Here is a 17,601-nt window from a genome sequence, read left to right as displayed (position 1 = left end):
GACATCCCTCTTATTAATACCGTAGTGTAACGATTGACTTATACCACCATACAATGCGATAAAAACATTAACATAGGAAGTATAAATAATACCGCCACATACTGTCCGAATGATAATAGCATAGAGCATCCAGAGGACAGAACCTCACATTCCCTAAATAAAACCGCCAAGCTGTGCTGCATTACCACAATACAGTAAGTATCACTTACCGCCATGTAGTACAGAATTAAAAGCATCATATGGTCCATAAATAATACCACCATATACTGCCCTAGTGATGATAATTAATGAGCAGTTATTCAGTTAAATAATACCGTAATAAAGCAAATTATTCAAAAAATAATGCAGAAATAAGATCACCCATATATACTATATACTATCACCATAGAGCAACCAAATAATTCAGCTAAACCACCCTAAAATAATACTGACCAAAAAATGCAGATATAAAACCGCCATACAGCCCCCAAATAATGCACAGATTTATCATTACATAATACAGTGTTCAGATAATACCGCCATACAGTCCCCAAATAATACCGCAAAAAAGCACAGATTTCTCATTACACAACACATTGTTTAGATAATACCGCCATACAGTCTCCAAATAATTCTCTAATATAGTCCCCCGCACCACACCATCATACACACTCAAAATAATAGCAACATAATAGGACCAATCATTTTCCACATCATACCACCAAGTAGTGAGATAATACCACCACATGGTGCTTCAATAATACCGCCACCAGGTCCTCAATTGATACGACCATCTGGTTCTATACACAGGTGCCCAAATATTACCATGGCACAGCGCCGACATATAACCATCATCAAGTGTCATAATAGCACCAACATGAGTCCATATAACACCGCCATACAGTGCCTATATACTACAGTACACAGCGCCTATATACTACAGTACACAGCGCCTATATACTAAGTTCCTGAATCACTTCACCTTACAGGACCTCTGTGTGCAAAAATATTACCTCCACCTATGACCTGGCAGCCTGTAATGACATCATATATAATACCGCCTGTATACACGGGGCAGATAATACCGCACTTTTTACTCCCCCACCTCAACTTGGAAGGCTTGTGCTGAGTATATTCATTATAGCGTCTGTCTGTGTGTGGAGGGGGATTATCTCACTGTCTGCACCCGCACAGATCAACCGTCCTCCCACCATAAATAATACCGCCCCCGACTAATCTTTTCTTGAAAAGTAATTACACTGACCCCCAGACCCTGAGCCCGAGCCGCAGTCACATAGAGGTCACCCCATAACACTGATATCCCGTGTCATCTGCCTGCGCCACAGGGGGCGACCGGCCTAAATGTTACATCGCATCATCATCATCTACACAAGACGAGCGCCAATGTGACGGCCGCCTACAGGAGACCGCCGAGAGGAGACTGCAATGACACATTGTAACAAATACACCGCAGATACTCAACTCACTATAATCATCTATAAGACTATGGGAGGCAATAATAGACCAGTCATTAAAGTAGTTATATTTTTGTACATAGGGGGCAGTATTATAGTAGTTATATTCCTGTACATAGGGGGCAGTATTATAGTAGTTATATTCCTGTACATAGGGGGCAGTATTATAGTAGTTATATTCCTGTACATAGGGGGCAGTATTATAGTAGTTATATTCTTGTACATAGGGGCAGTATTATAGTAGTTATATTCCTGTACATAGGGGGCAGTATTATAGTAGTTATATTCCTGTACATAGGGGACAGTATTATAGTAGTTATATTCTTGTACATAGGGGGCAGTATTATAGTAGTTATATTCCTGTATATAGGGGGCAGTATTATAGTAGTTATATTCCTGTACATAGAGGGCAGTATTATAGTAGTTATATTCTTGTACACAGAGGGCAGTATTATAGTAGTTATATTCTTGTACATAGGGGGCAGTATTATAGTAGTTATATTCCTGTATATAGGGGGCAGTATTATAGTAGTTATATTCCTGTACATAGGGGGCAGTATTATAGTAGTTATATTCTTGTACACAGGGGGCAGTATTATAGTAGTTATATTCTTGTACATAGGGGGCAGTATTATAGTAGTTATATTCTTGTACATAGGAGGCAGTATTATAGTAGTTATATTCTTGTACATAGGGGGCAGTATTATAGTAGTTATATTCTTGTACATAGGAGGCAGTATTATAGTAGTTATATTCTTGTACATAGGAGGCAGTATTATAGTAGTTATATTCCTGTACATAGGGGCAGTATTATAGTAGTTATATTCCTGTACATAGGGGGCAGTATTATAGTAGTTATATTCTTGTACATAGGAGGCAGTATTATAGTAGTTATATTCTTGTACACAGGGGGCAGTATTATAGTAGTTATATTCCTGTACATAGGGGGTAGTATTATAGTAGTTATATTCCTGTACATAGGGGGCAGTATTATAGTAGTTATATTCCTGTACATAGGGGGCAGTATTATAGTAGTTATATTCCTGTATATAGGGGACAGTATTATAGTAGTTATATTCTTGTACATAGGGGGCAGTATTATAGTAGTTATAGTCTTGTACATAGAGGGCAGTATTATAGTAGTTATATTCTTGTACATAGGGGGCAGTATTATAGTAGTTATATTCTTGTACATAGGGGGCAGTATTATAGTAGTTATATTCCTGTACATAGGGGGGCAGTATTATAGTAGTTATATTCCTGTAGATAGGGGGCAGTATTATAGTAGTTATATTCTTGTACATAGGAGGCAGTATTATAGTAGTTATATTCTTGTACATAGGGGGCAGTATTATAGTAGTTATATACTTGTACAAAGGGGGCAGTATTATAATAGTTATATTCTTGTACATAGGGGGCAGTATTATAGTAATTATATTCTTGTACATAGGGGCAGTATTATAGTAGTTATATTCTTGTACATAGGGGGCAGTATTATAGTAGTTATATTCTTGTACATAGGGGGCAGTATTATAGTAGTTATATTCTTGTACATAGAGGGCAGTATTATAGTAGTTATATTCTTGTTCATAGAGGGCAGTATTATAGTAGTTATATTCTTGTACATAGAGGGCAGTATTATAGTAGTTATATTCCTGTACATAGGGGGCAGTATTATAGTAGTTATATTCTTGTACATAGGGGGCAGTAATATAGTAGTTATATTCTTGTACATAGGGGGCAGTATTGTAGTAGTTATATTCTTGTACAGAGGGGGCAGTATTATAGTAGTTAAATTCTTGTACATAGGGGGCAGTATTATAGTAGTTATATTCTTGTACATAGGGGGCAGTATTGTAGTAGTTATATTCTTGTACAGAGGGGGCAGTATTATAGTAGTTATATTCCTGTACATAGGGGGCAGTATTATAGTAGTTATATTCTTGTACATAGGGAGCAGTATTATAGTAGTTATATTCCTGTACATAGGGGGCAGTATTATAGTAGTTATATTCCTGTACATAGGGGACAGTATTATAGTAGTTATATTCTTGTACATAGGGGGCAGTATTATAGTAGTTATATTCTTGTACATAGGAGGCAGTATTATAGTAGTTATATTCTTGTACACAGGGGGCAGTATTATAGTAGTTATATTCCTGTACATAGGGGGGCAGTATTATAGTAGTTATATTCCTGTACATAGAGGGCAGTATTATAGTAGTTATATTCCTGTACATAGGGGGCAGTATTATAGTAGTTATATTCTTGTACATAGGGGGCAGTATTATAGTAGTTATATTCTTGTACATAGGGGGCAGTATTGTAGTAGTTATATTCTTGTACAGAGGGGGCAGTATTATAGTAGTTATATTCCTGTACATAGGGGGCAGTATTATAGTAGTTATATTCCTGTACATAGGGGCAGTATTATAGTAGTTATATTCCTGTACATAGGGGGCAGTATTATAGTAGTTATAGTCTTGTACATAGGGGGCAGTATTATAGTAGTTATATTCTTGTACATAGGGGGCAGTATTGTAGTAGTTATATTCTTGTACAGAGGGGGCAGTATTATAGTAGTTATATTCCTGTACATAGGGGGCAGTATTATAGTAGTTATATTCTTGTACATAGGGAGCAGTATTATAGTAGTTATATTCCTGTACATAGGGGGCAGTATTATAGTAGTTATATTCCTGTACATAGGGGACAGTATTATAGTAGTTATATTCTTGTACATAGGGGGCAGTATTATAGTAGTTATATTCTTGTACATAGGAGGCAGTATTATAGTAGTTATATTCTTGTACACAGGGGGCAGTATTATAGTAGTTATATTCCTGTACATAGGGGGGCAGTATTATAGTAGTTATATTCCTGTACATAGGGGGCAGTATTATAGTAGTTATATTCCTGTACATAGGGGGCAGTATTATAGTAGTTATATTCTTGTACATAGGGGGCAGTATTATAGTAGCTATATTCCTGTAGATAGGGGGCAGTATTATAGTAGTTATATTCTTGTACATAGGAGGCAGTATTATAGTAGTTATATTCTTGTACATAGGGGGCAGTATTATAGTAGTTATATTCTTGTACAAAGGGGGCAGTATTATAATAGTTATATTCTTGTACATAGGGGGCAGTATTATAGTAATTATATTCTTGTACTTAGGGGCAGTATTATAGTAGTTATATTCTTGTACATAGGGGGCAGTATTATAGTAGTTATATTCCTGTACATAGGGGGCAGTATTATAGTAGTTATATTCTTGTACATAGGGGGCAGTATTATAGTAGTTATATTCTTGTACATAGGAGGCAGTATTATAGTAGTTATATTCTTGTACATAGGGGGCAGTATTATAGTAGTTATATTCTTGTACAAAGGGGGCAGTATTATAATAGTTATATTCTTGTACATAGGGGGCAGTATTATAGTAATTATATTCTTGTACATAGGGGCAGTATTATAGTAGTTATATTCTTGTACATAGGGGGCAGTATTATAGTAGTTATATTCTTGTACATAGGGGGCAGTATTATAGTAGTTATATTCTTGTACATAGGGAGCAGTATTATAGTAGTTATATTCTTGTACATAGAGGGCAGTATTATAGTAGTTATATTCTTGTACATAGAGGGCAGTATTATAGTAGTTATATTCTTGTACATAGAGGGCAGTATTATAGTAGTTATATTCTTGTACATAGGGGGCAGTATTATAGTAGTTATATTCTTGTACATAGGGGGCAGTATTATAGTAGTTATATTCTTGTACATAGGGGGCAGTATTGTAGTAGTTATATTCTTGTACAGAGGGGGCAGTATTATAGTAGTTATATTCTTGTACATAGGGGGCAGTATTATAGTAGTTATAGTCTTGTACATAGGGAGCAGTATTATAGTAGTTATATTCTTGTACAGAGGGGGCAGTATTATAGTAGTTATATTCCTGTACATAGGGGGCAGTATTATAGTAGTTATATTCTTGTACATAGGGGGCAGTATTATAGTAGTTATATTCTTGTACATAGGGAGCAGTATTATAGTAGTTATATTCTTGTACATAGGGGGCAGTATTATAGTAGTTATATTCCTGTACATAGGGGGCAGTATTATAGTAGTTATATTCTTGTACTGAGGGGGCAGTATTATAGTAGTTATATTCCTGTACATAGGGGGCAGTATTATCGTAGTTATATTCTTGTACATAGGGGGCAGTATTATAGTAGTTATATTCCTGTACATAGCGGGCAGTATTATAGTAGTTATATTCCTGTACATAGGGGGCAGTATTATAGTAGTTATAGTCTTGTACACAGGGGGCAGTATTATAGTAGTTATATTCCTGTACACAGGGGGCAGTATTATAGTAGTTATATTCTTGTACATAGGGGGCAGTATTATAGTAGTTATATTCCTGTACATAGCGGGCAGTATTATAGTAGTTATATTCCTGTACATAGGGGGCAGTATTATAGTAGTTATATTCCTGTACATAGGGGGCAGTATTATAGTAGTTATATTCTTGTACATAGGGGGCAGTATTATAGTAGTTATATTCCTGTACATAGGGGGCAGTATTATAGTAGTTATATTCTTGTACATAGGGGGCAGTATTATAGTAGTTATATTCTTGTACATAGGGGGCAGTATTATAGTAGTTATATTCCTGTACATAGGGGGCAGTATTATAGTAGTTATATTCCTGTACATAGGGGGCAGTATTATAGTAGTTATATTCTTGTACAGAGGGGGCAGTATTATAGTAGTTATATTCTATAATATAAATACTTATATTTATGTCCTGCAGATAGCTATTATAAATATAACCGCACTGTGTACATATAATGATACAATACGGATGCTGCCTCTCCTGTAGTAGTTCTTGTAGTACTATTATCCTGTACACATTGGTCCTGACCTTGTGTGGAGGTGACTCTGTATCACATCATGTTCTCCTTTGCGGAGGGTCAGAGGTTTTCTACCCATTGTTGGACTTGATCTGAACTTCAAGTGACAAAAGCCTCAGCCCATAATGGGATTGGCGCTGATTACAGACTGTTGTGACCAGGGAGGCAGCGGCTGCATCATGCGAGGGATGTGCTGCCATCTCTACAGCTGGAGGAGGGGAGGACACACACCAGATATACAGTGCACATACATGACCCGGACCGGTGCCAGCACCAGGCATACCCGGGCATATACCAGGTCCCAGAGCTGCACAAACACCCACACAGCCAAATCTCAGTCCCCCACAGCATGGCAGCGCCTGGTGATGGGGCTGTATATAAAATACCCATATGTGTGTATTATCTCTGTACTGTGACATCACTGTGTGTATTATCCTGTACTGTGACATCACTGTGTGTATTATCCCTGTACTGTGACATCACTGTATTATCCCTGTACTGTGACATCACTGTGTGTATTATCCCTGTACTGTGACATCACTGTGTGTATTATCCCTGTACTGTGACATCACTGTGTGTATTATCCCTGTACTGTGACATCACTGTGTGTATTATCCCTGTACTGTGACATCGCTGTGTGTATTATCCCTGTACTGTGACATCGCTGTGTGTATTATGCCTGTACTGTGACATCACTGTGTGTATTATCCCTGTACTGTGACATCACTATGTGTATTATCCCTGTACTGTGACATCACTGTGTGTATTATCCCTGTACTGTGACATCACTGTGTGTATTATGCCTGTACTGTGACATCACTGTGTGTATTATGCCTGTACTGTGACATCACTGTGTGTATTACCCCTGTACTGTGACATCACTGTGTGTATTATCCTGTACTGTGACATCACTGTGTGTATTATCCCTGTACTGTGACATCGCTGTGTGTATTATCCCTGTACTGTGACGTCACTGTGTGTATTATCCCTGTACTGTGACATCACTGTGTGTATTATCCCTGTGCTGTGACATTACTGTGTGTATTATCCCTGTACTGTGACATCGCTGTGTGTATTATCCCTGTACTGTGACATCACTGTGTGTATTACCCCTGTACTGTGACATCACTGTGTGTATTATCCCTGTACTGTGACATCGCTGTGTGTATTATCCCTGTACTGTGACATCACTGTGTGTATTATGCCTGTACTGTGACATCACTGTGTGTACTATCCCTGTACTGTGACATCACTGTGTGTATTGCTGACTGTTTCTAATAATAAACTGTACATATAGCATTTGTTTACCTGATTCCGATTATTTTTGGATGCTCTGTATTTGTCACTATTTTTCGGGTCCTCTCTGTAGGATGATATTTGGGCGGAACAATAGTAGTTGTAATTATGTTTATGTCCCGCAATGGGATCAATAATAGGATGACAGGTACTGGATTGTGGGGTAGCAGAGGGATTGGGAAGTTGTGTAGGTGAGGAAGAGGTTGTATAATACTGGAGGGCAGAGTGCTGGAGGGTAGAGTGATGGAGGGCAGAGTGCTGGAGGGCAGAGTGCTGGAGGGCAGAGTGCTGGAGGGCAGAGTACTGGAGGGCAGAGTACTGGAGGGCAGAGTACTGGAGGGTAGAGTACTGGAGGGCAGAGTACTGGAGGGCAGAGTACTGGTGGGCAGAGTACTGGTGGGCAGAGTACTGGAGGGCAGAGTACTGGAGGGTAGAGTACTGGAGGGTAGACTGCTGGAGGGTAGAGTGCTGGAGGGTAGAGTACTGAAGGGTAGAGTACTGGTGGGCAGAGTACTGGTGGGCAGAGTACTGGAGGGTAGACTACTGGAGGGTAGAGTACTGGAGGGTAGAGTACTGGAGGGTAGACTACTGGATGGTAGAGTAAAGGAGGATACAGTACTGGAGGGTACAGTAACTGAAGGCATAGTACGGGAGGGTAGAGTGATGGAGGGTAGAGTGATGGAGGGTAGAGTACTGGAGGGTAGAATACTAGAGGGTTGAGTACTAGAGGGTAGAGTACTAGAGGGTAGAGTACTAGAGGCTAGAGTACTAGAGGGCAGAGTACTAGAGGGCAGAGTACTAGAGGGCAGAGTACTAGAGGGTAGAGTACTAGAGGGTAGAGTACTGGAGGGTGGAGTACTGGAGGGTGGAGTACTGGAGGGTAGAGTACTGGAGGGTGTAGTACTGGAGGGTAGAGTGCTGGAGGGTAGAGTGCTGGAGGGTAGAGTACTAGAGGGTAGAGTACTGGAGGGTAGAGTGCTGGAGGGTAGAGTACTGGAGGGCAGAGTACTGGAGGGCAGAGTACTGGAGGGCAGAGTACTGGAGGGCAGAGTACTGGAGGGTAGAGTGCTGGAGGGTAGAGTGCTGGAGGGCAGAGTACTGGTGGGCAGAGTACTGGTGGGTAGAGTACTGGAGGGTAGAGTACTGGAGGGTAGAGTACTGGAGGGTAGACTGTTGGAGGGTAGACTGTTGGAGGGTAGAGTGCTGGAGGGTAGAGTACTGGAGGGCAGAGTACTGGTGGGCAGAGTACTGGAGAGTAGACTACTGGAGGGTAGACTACTGGAGGGTAGAGTACTGGAGGGTAGACTACTGGATGGTAGAGTAAAGGAGGATACAGTACTGGAGGGTACAGTAACTGAAGGCATAGTACGGCAGGGTAGAGTGATGGAGGGTAGAGTACTGGAGGGTAGAGTACTGGAGGGTAGAGTACTGGAGGGTAGAGTCCTGGAGGGTAGAGTTCTGGAGGGTAGAGTACTGGAGGGTAGAGTACTGGATGGTAGAGTAGTGGATGGTATAGTAGTGGAGGGTAGAGTACTGGAGAGTAAATTATTGGAGGGTAGAGTACTGGAGGGTAGACTACTGGTTGGTAGAGTAAAGGAGGGCAGAGTACTGGAGGGTAGACTGTTGGAGGGTAGACTGTTGGAGGGTAGAGTGCTGGAGGGTAGAGTACTGGAGGGCAGAGTACTGGTGGGCAGAGTACTGGAGAGTAGACTACTGGAGGGTAGACTACTGGAGGGTAGAGTACTGGAGGGTAGACTACTGGATGGTAGAGTAAAGGAGGATACAGTACTGGAGGGTACAGTAACTGAAGGCATAGTACGGCAGGGTAGAGTGATGGAGGGTAGAGTACTGGAGGGTAGAGTACTGGAGGGTAGAGTACTGGAGGGTAGAGTCCTGGAGGGTAGAGTTCTGGAGGGTAGAGTACTGGAGGGTAGAGTACTGGATGGTAGAGTAGTGGATGGTATAGTAGTGGAGGGTAGAGTACTCGAGAGTAAATTATTGGAGGGTAGAGTACTGGAGGGTAGACTACTGGTTGGTAGAGTAAAGGAGGGCAGAGTACTGGAGGGTACAGTAATTGAGGGTAAAGTACGGGAGGGTAGAGTACTGGAGGGTATCGTCCTGGAGGGTATAGTACTGGAGGGTACAGTACTGGAGGGTATAGTCCTGGAGGGCACAGTCCTGGAGGGTACAGTACTGGATGGTATAGTCCTGGAGGGCACAGTACTGGTGGTATAGTATTGGAGGCTACAGTACTGCAGGGGATAGTACTGGATGGTATAGTCCTGGAGGGTATAGTCCTGGAGGGTATAGCACTGAAGGGTAGAGTACAAGAGGGTATAGTACAAGAGGGTATAGTACAAGAGGGTATAGTGCTGGAGGCTAGAGTACTAGAGGTTAGAGAACTGAAGGGTAACATACTGCAGGGTACTGTACTGGAGGGTAGAGTACTGGAAGGTTGAGTACTGAAGGTAGAGAACTAAAGGGTACAGTACCGGAAATTAGAATACTGGAGGGTGGGGGACAGGGAGGCGAGAGAACTGGAGGGTAGATTACTACATTGTATCATACTGGAGGGTATAATACTGGAGGGAAGAATACTGCACTGTATAGTACTGAAGGGTATAAAACTGAAGGTTATACTACTGGAGGGTAGAGTACTGGAGGGAAGAATACTGCACTGTATAGTACTGGAGGGTATTGTTCTAGAGGGTAGAGTACTGGAGGATATAATAGTGGAGAGTAAAGCACCAGAGGGTAGAGTACTGGAGTGTAGAATACTGAAAGGTATAGCACCATGGGGTAGAGTACTGAAGGGTATAGCAGAGGAGGGTAAAGTAATGGAGGGAAGATTTTTGGAGGGTAGAGTACTAGAGGTTAGAGTTCTAAAGGGTTTAGCACTGGAGGGTATAGTACTGGAGGGTAGAGTACCGGAGCTTAGGGTACTGGAGGGTAGAGTACTAGAGGGTAGAGGTCTGAAGGGTAGAGTACTAAAGGGTAGAGTACTGGCGGGTATAGCACTGGAGGGTATAGCACTGGAGGGTATAGTACTGGAAGGTATAGTACTGGAGGGTATAGTACTGGAGGGTATAGTACTGGAGAGTAGTGTACTGGAGGGTAGAGTACTGGAGGGTAGATACTGGGGGGTATTGCACTGGAGGGTAGAGTACTGGACAGTATAGTACTAGAGTGTTTAGCTCTGGATGGTATAGTACTGGAGGGTAGAATACTGGAGGGTAGAATACTGGAGGGTAGAATACTGGAGGGAAAAATACAGGAGCGTAGAGTTCTAGAGGGTATAGTACTGGAAGATAGAGTGCTGGAGGATAGAGTACTTGCGGGTGAGTACTTGCGGGTGGAGTAATGGAGTGTCGAGTACTGGATGGTAGACTACTGTAGACTAGAGTACTGGAGGGTATACCACAGGAGGGTATAGCAGTGGAGGGTAAATTACTGGAGGGTAGAGTACTGGAGGGTACAGTTCTGCATGTTAGATTACTGTAGGGTAGAGTACTGGAAGAAGATTACTGTAGGGTAGAGTACTGGAGGGAAGAGTACTGGAGGGAAGAGTAGTGGAGGGAAGAGTACTGGAGGGAAGAGCACTGGAGGGAAGAGTACTGGAGGGTAGAGTACTGGAGGAAGAATACTGGAGTGTCGAGTACTGGAGGGTATAGCATAGGAAGGTATAGCAGTGGAGGTAAATTTACTGGAGGGTAGAGTACTGGAGCATAGATTTTTGGAGGGTAAAGTACTGGAGGGTAGAGTACTGGAGGGTAGAGTACTGGAGGGTAGAGTACTGGAGGGTTGAGTACTGGAGGGAAAAGTACTGGAAGGTAGAATACTGGAGAGTAGAGTATTGGAGGAAGAGTACTGGAGGGTATAGTACTGGACGGTATTGTTCTGGAGGGTGTAGTACTGGAGGGTAGAATACTGGAGGGTGAAGTACTGGAGGGTATAGTGTTGGAGGGTAGATTACTGGAGGTTATAGTACTCAAGGTTATAGTACTGGATGGTATAGCACTGGAGGGTAGAGCACCGGAGGGAAGAGCACTGGAGGGAAGAGCACTGGAGGGAAGAGCACTGGAAGGTAGAGTACTGGAAGGTAGAGTACTGCAGTGAACAGTACTGCTGGGTAGAGTACAGGAGGGTAGAGTTCTTGAGGGTAGATTACAGGAGGGTAGAGTACTGCAGGGTAGAGTACAGGATGGTACAGTACTGCAGGGTAGAGTTCTTAAGGGTACAGTAATTGAGGGTAGAGTACTGGAGGGTAGAGTACTGCAGGGTAGATTTTTTGAGGATAGAGTACTGGAGACTAGAGTTCTAGAGGGTAGAGTACCAGCAGGTATAGAACTGGAGGATAGAGTACTGGAGGGTAGAGTACTGGAGGAAGAATACTGGAGGGTATAGCACAGGAAGGTATAGCAGTGGAGGTAAATTTACTTGAGGGTAGTGTACTGGAGCATAGATTTTTGGAGGGTAAAGTACTGGAGGGTAGAGTACTGGAGGGTAGAGTACTGGAGGGAAGAGTAGTGGAGGGAAGAGTAGTGGAGGGAAGAGTACTGGAGGGAAGAGCACTGGAGGGAAGAGTACTGGAGGGTAGAGTACTGGAGGAAGAATACTGGAGTGTCGAGTACTGGAGGGTATAGCACAGGAAGGTATAGCAGTGGAGGTAAATTTACTGGAGGGTAGAGTACTGGAGCATAGATTTTTGGAGGGTAAAGTACTGGAGGGTAGAGTACTGGAGGGTAGAGTACTGGAGGATAGAGTACTGGAGGGAAAAGTACTGGAAGGTAGAATACTGGAGAGTAGAGTATTGGAGGAAGAGTACTGGAGGGTATAGTACTGGACGGTATTGTTCTGGAGGGTGTAGTACTGGAGGGTAGAATACTGGAGGGTGAAGTACTGGAGGGTATAGTGTTGGAGGGTAGATTACTGGAGGTTATAGTACTGGATGGTATAGCACTGGAGGGTAGAGCACCGGAGGGAAGAGCACTGGAGGGAAGAGCACTGGAGGGAAGAGCACTGGAGGGAAGAGTACTGGAAGGTAGAGTACTGCAGTGAACAGTACTGCTGGGTAGAGTACAGGAGGGTAGAGTTCTTGAGGGTAGATTACAGGAGGGTAGAGTACTGCAGGGTAGAGTACAGGATGGTACAGTACTGCAGGGTAGAGTTCTTAAGGGTACAGTAATTGAGGGTAGAGTACTGGAGGGTAGAGTACTGCAGGGTAGATTTTTTGAGGATAGAGTACTGGAGACTACAGTTCTAGAGGGTAGAGTACCAGCAGGTATAGAACTGGAGGATAGAGTACCGGAGGGTAGAGTACTGGAGGAAGAATACTGGAGGGTATAGCACAGGAAGGTATAGCAGTGGAGGTAAATTTACTGGAGGGTAGAGTACTGGAGCATAGATTTTTGGAGGGTAAAGTACTGGAGGGTAGAGTACTGGAGGGTAGAGTACTGGAGGGTAGAGTACTGGAAGGTAGAATACTGGAGATTAGAGTATTGGAGGAAGAGTACTGGAGGAAGAGTACTGGAGGGTATAGTACTGGACGGTATTGTTCTGGAGGGTGTAGTACTGGAGGGTAGAATACTGGAGGGTATAGTGTTGGAGGGTAGATTACTGGAGGTTATAGTACTCAAGGTTATAGTACTGGATGGTATAGCACTGGAGGGAAGAGCACTGGAGGGAAGAGCACTGGAGGGAAGAGCACTGGGGGGTATAGTACGGGAGAGTAGAGTACTGCAGGGTATAGTACTGGAAGGTAGAATACTGGAGTGTAGAGTACTGGAGGGTAGAGTACTGGAGGGTATCGTTCTGGAGGGTATAGTATTGGAGGGTAGATTACTGGAGGTTATAGTACTCAAGGGTATAGTACTGGAGGTTATAGTACTGGAGGGTAGAGTACTGGAGTGTATATTGCTGGAGGGTACAGTACTGGAGGTAAAGTACTTCAGGGTAGAGTACTGGAGGTTAAAGTACTTCATGGTAGAGTACTGGAGGGTAACGTACTGGAGGAAGAGTACTGGAGAGTAGAGTACTGGAGGAAGAGTACTGGAGGGTAGAGTTCTCGAGGTTAGATTTTTGGAGGATAGAGTACTGGAGGATAGAGTACCAGAGGGTAGAGTACCAGCGGGTATAGAACTGGAGGATAGAGTACCAGAGGGTAGAGTACTGGAGGGTAGAGTACTGGAGGTAGAGTACTGGAGGGTAGAGTACTGGAGGGTGGAGTACTGGAGGAAGAATACTGGAGTGTCGAGTACTGGAGGAAGAATACTGGAGGGTAGAGTACTGGAGGGTAGAGTACTGGAGGGTAGAGTACTGGAGTGTAGAGTACTGGAGGAAAAGTACTGGAGGGTAGAGTAATTGAGGGTAGAGTTCTTGAGGGTAGATTTTTGGAGGATAGAGTACTGGATACTAGAGTTCTAGAGGGTAGAGTACCGGCGGGTATAGAACTGCAGGGTAACGTACTGGAGGAAGAGTACTGGAGGGTAGAGTACTGGAGGGTAGAGTACTGGAGGGTAGAGTACTGGAGGGAAGAGTACTGGAGGGTAGAGTACTGGAGGGTAGAGTACTGGAGGGTAGAGTACTGGAGGGAAGAGTACTGGAGCGTAGTGTACTGGAGCGTAGTGTACTGGAGCATAGTGTACTGGAGGGGTAAGGCTCCACTTTTAAGGGTCTGGCACTATTTTAACCCTTTACTTTTGGGTCAAACTCATGTATTTAAGATGTTGGTAAATTAAACAAGTCATGGCTGGAAGAAGTCATCATGGCTGCCTGGGCCTGATGGAATAGATGAAGGACTGATATTACTGTATTGTATTCACGACTACGGTCTGCGAGTATATGGCCAGGATCTGCATGGTCACTGTGTGTTGGTAGTTTTGGTTCACCTGGGCTGGAATCTCCCCCACAATGCTGAATGTGTAGTTGCCTCTCCCCTGTAAAAGGGGTTGTCCAAAACTAATAAAAAATGTCCTTGTGGACTGAGGAAGGAGACTTACACTCACTTTCCTCTGCGCTTTTGATTAAGTTTTTATTAATGTTGGACAACCCCTTTGAGTTATGTTTGTGAGTCAATGGGGCACATTTACCAAGGGTCCGCACACAGCATTTTTGTCAGGTTTCCCGACTATTTTGTGCCGCATTTAACAGGGTTTTTGCCGCACAGAATCAGATTTTGGCGCATTCGCACCGACTTTCATGTGACACAAATCAGGGGGGGCGTGGCCATTGGACGATCCGACTGATTCGGACTGAGCGCAGGATTTAAAATTCAAATTGTGTCGCAAGCCCAAGCACTTACATGCACCAGGAAGAAGAAGATGGTGAACTCCTGGGACCTGAGTGGGGAATCAACACATATCGGGCGCACAATCTTAGTGAATCGCGGCAGACTTTATCCTCATCGGACAACGCACCCCAGGGATCAGGACGGGTAAGTAAATGTGCCCCAATAACTTGCATTCAGTAAATGTATTCGTGTTAGAAACTTAAGTCATGGCTGGAAGAAGTCATCATGGAGGTCAGAGGGAAAAGATGACAATGTGAATAATTACTCTCACTTATTACTGCACTGAATTCGCCTATATCAGTGATGGGGAACCTTTAGAAGCCAAGTGCCCAAACTGCAACCCAAAACCCCGCGAGGTGCCAACCAAAAATTAAAGCAGTAACTTATTCTTTGAGTCCTGTGTGGTGCGCTGGGGCGATGGCCCGGGTGCCCACAGAAAGAGCTCTGAGTGTCACCTCTGGCACCCGTGCCATAGGTTCGCCACCATTGGCCTATAAGGTCTGCAGGGTGTGGGTGGGTGTACGGTCACGCTATGGTGGTATTATTGGGGTACCTCAGCTGGGGGTTCCCTTGGTTTGGTGCTGAATATTAGGAAAGTTGAGATATGAATGACTCTGGGAAATGAATCTGGGAAAGCTGGGTGACGAGCACAATATATACACGACCAGCGCTGACAGAGTTAACCTGTGTCTAGTCTCCCGCTGGGTAATCGTGGCGGCACGTGTCCTGCGCCTCATTCCATATTATACAAGTTAATGAGCGCATGGAACCAGTAATTACGTTTCTAACACTGGAAATGAAAGTGCACCGCCGTCTGATCCCATAAGTTCAGGAATCACTCAGCTTTCCTGGCGACAGCCTGGGGGGGTCAGAGATCCCGTGCAATCATTTCTGTATGTTATGTCCACTGCCCAGCGCGGTCATCCAACTTTCCCAGTGATACAATAATACAATCCATGTAAAGCTGGGTGACATGTAAAGCTGGGTTACAATCTTTGTGTAAGTATCACTAATACCCAGCTTTCCCAGAATCAGATATCAGCCAAAGAAGTTATACAGACTTTTTACAATACTGGAGATATAGTGGTTATCATGGGGGCCAGGGAGGATGGAGCATTCTGGATACATTGGCATGGCTGATAACAGGGAGAAGTAGCAGACACATAATTCAATGGCAACAAAGTTGCAACATAATAAATATAGAACAGATAAAAGGTAACACTGAAATCTTCCCCCAGTGGACGGCTGTGAGGACCCCCATAGAAGAGTTCAAGGGTCACCACCAGGAGTGACCTCAGAGCAGTCCTGACCCCCTATGTCTGACGAGAACAACTTCCCCCTAGATGCCACCTGAAGCAGCTGCCATGATGGGGGTTGTAGTCGGCTGTACTCACCAGTAGATCAAGGACAGACCATCGAATCTCTCCAGCTCCTTCCCAGGAGGTTTGAGATAGGACATCTCATCCAGGACCCCGGGGTGTGCAGGACCCTCAGAGCAGCAGCCGCTCCATGCTCCTTGTCCCTACCTAATGCCCTATCATCTCAGCTCGCCCTGTGCTAATCACACAGGATTTCAGGCGCAGGCGGCGCAGGCCTAATCTCAGCACTGCCCCCCACCCATCCCTCTCACTTCTTCTCCCTCCCTGGACCAGCTGCCGCTGTGTCCTCTTCTCCTTGGCCCTCACATTGCCCCAGCAAGGAAAGGGTTACCAGCCTCCTGTGTGTGACCTGCAAATCCTAGTGACCAGCGGCTGACCCCCACCGCCATTCACTCACTGGCTGTATCACACATGAAGACTTAGATACACCGCTACACAGACTGCTATTCACCGACTGGCTGTATCACACATGAAGACTTAGATACACCGCTCTGCAGACTGTATCACACATGAAGACTTAGATACACCGCTCTGCAGACTGTATCACACATGAAGACTTAGATACACCGCTACACAGACTCCTATTCACCGACTGGCTGTATCACACATGAAGACTTAGATACACCGCTCTGCATACTGTATCACACATGAAGACTTAGATACACCGCTACACAGACTGTATCACACATGAAGACTTAGATACACCGCTACACAGACTCCTATTCACCGACTGGCTGTATCACACATGAAGACTTAGATACACCGCTCTGCAGACTGTATCACACATGAAGACTTAGATACACCGCTCTGCAGACTGTATCACACAGGATGGGATAAGATACACCGCTCCGCAGACAGTATCACACAGGATAGGATTAGATACACAGCTCAGCAGACAGTATCACACAGGATAGGATTAGATACACAGCTCAGCAGACAGTATCACACAGGATAGGATTAGATACACAGCTCAGCAGACAGTATCACACAGGATAGGATTAGATACACAGCTCAGCAGACAGTATCACACAGGATAGGATTAGATATTTGTTGCAATGTGTCAGGGGTGGAGGGGAGCACAGTATGGCGGCACTATCCCCTCCTCCTCTGTCCCTGACTCTGCAATATACAGGGAACAGATGTTACACTAATCCCAGGTGCCAGAACAAGGACAGAGCGGCCGCTCCAAGGAGGAATTATCCCCAGACACAACATGGAGAACACGTGACCACCAGAGGGAGCGAGGAACATGTCACCCACTACAG

At 44.0% G+C, this 17,601-nt stretch overlaps 1 protein-coding gene across 1 annotated transcript in view; it reads right to left on the bottom strand.

Annotated features, from left to right (window-relative positions):
* Nucleotides 1-16,511, bottom strand: part of LOC140074705 (syntaxin-binding protein 4-like) — a 41,476-nt gene extending 24,965 nt beyond the window's left edge. The window contains exon 1 of the mRNA XM_072119801.1: nucleotides 16,352-16,511. Coding sequence (XP_071975902.1) covers nucleotides 16,352-16,416 — 65 coding nt within the window. The 5' untranslated portion in view covers nucleotides 16,417-16,511. The remainder of the gene's footprint in view (nucleotides 1-16,351) is intronic.
* Between the last annotated feature and the right edge of the window lie 1,090 nt (nucleotides 16,512-17,601).

Source organism: Engystomops pustulosus, chromosome 8 (genome assembly GCF_040894005.1).
Source record: "Engystomops pustulosus chromosome 8, aEngPut4.maternal, whole genome shotgun sequence".
In the NCBI taxonomy this organism is placed as follows: domain Eukaryota; kingdom Metazoa; phylum Chordata; class Amphibia; order Anura; family Leptodactylidae; genus Engystomops; species Engystomops pustulosus.
The sequence above is the reverse complement of the archived record's forward strand: the minus strand, read 5'-3'. Positions and strand labels throughout refer to the sequence as shown.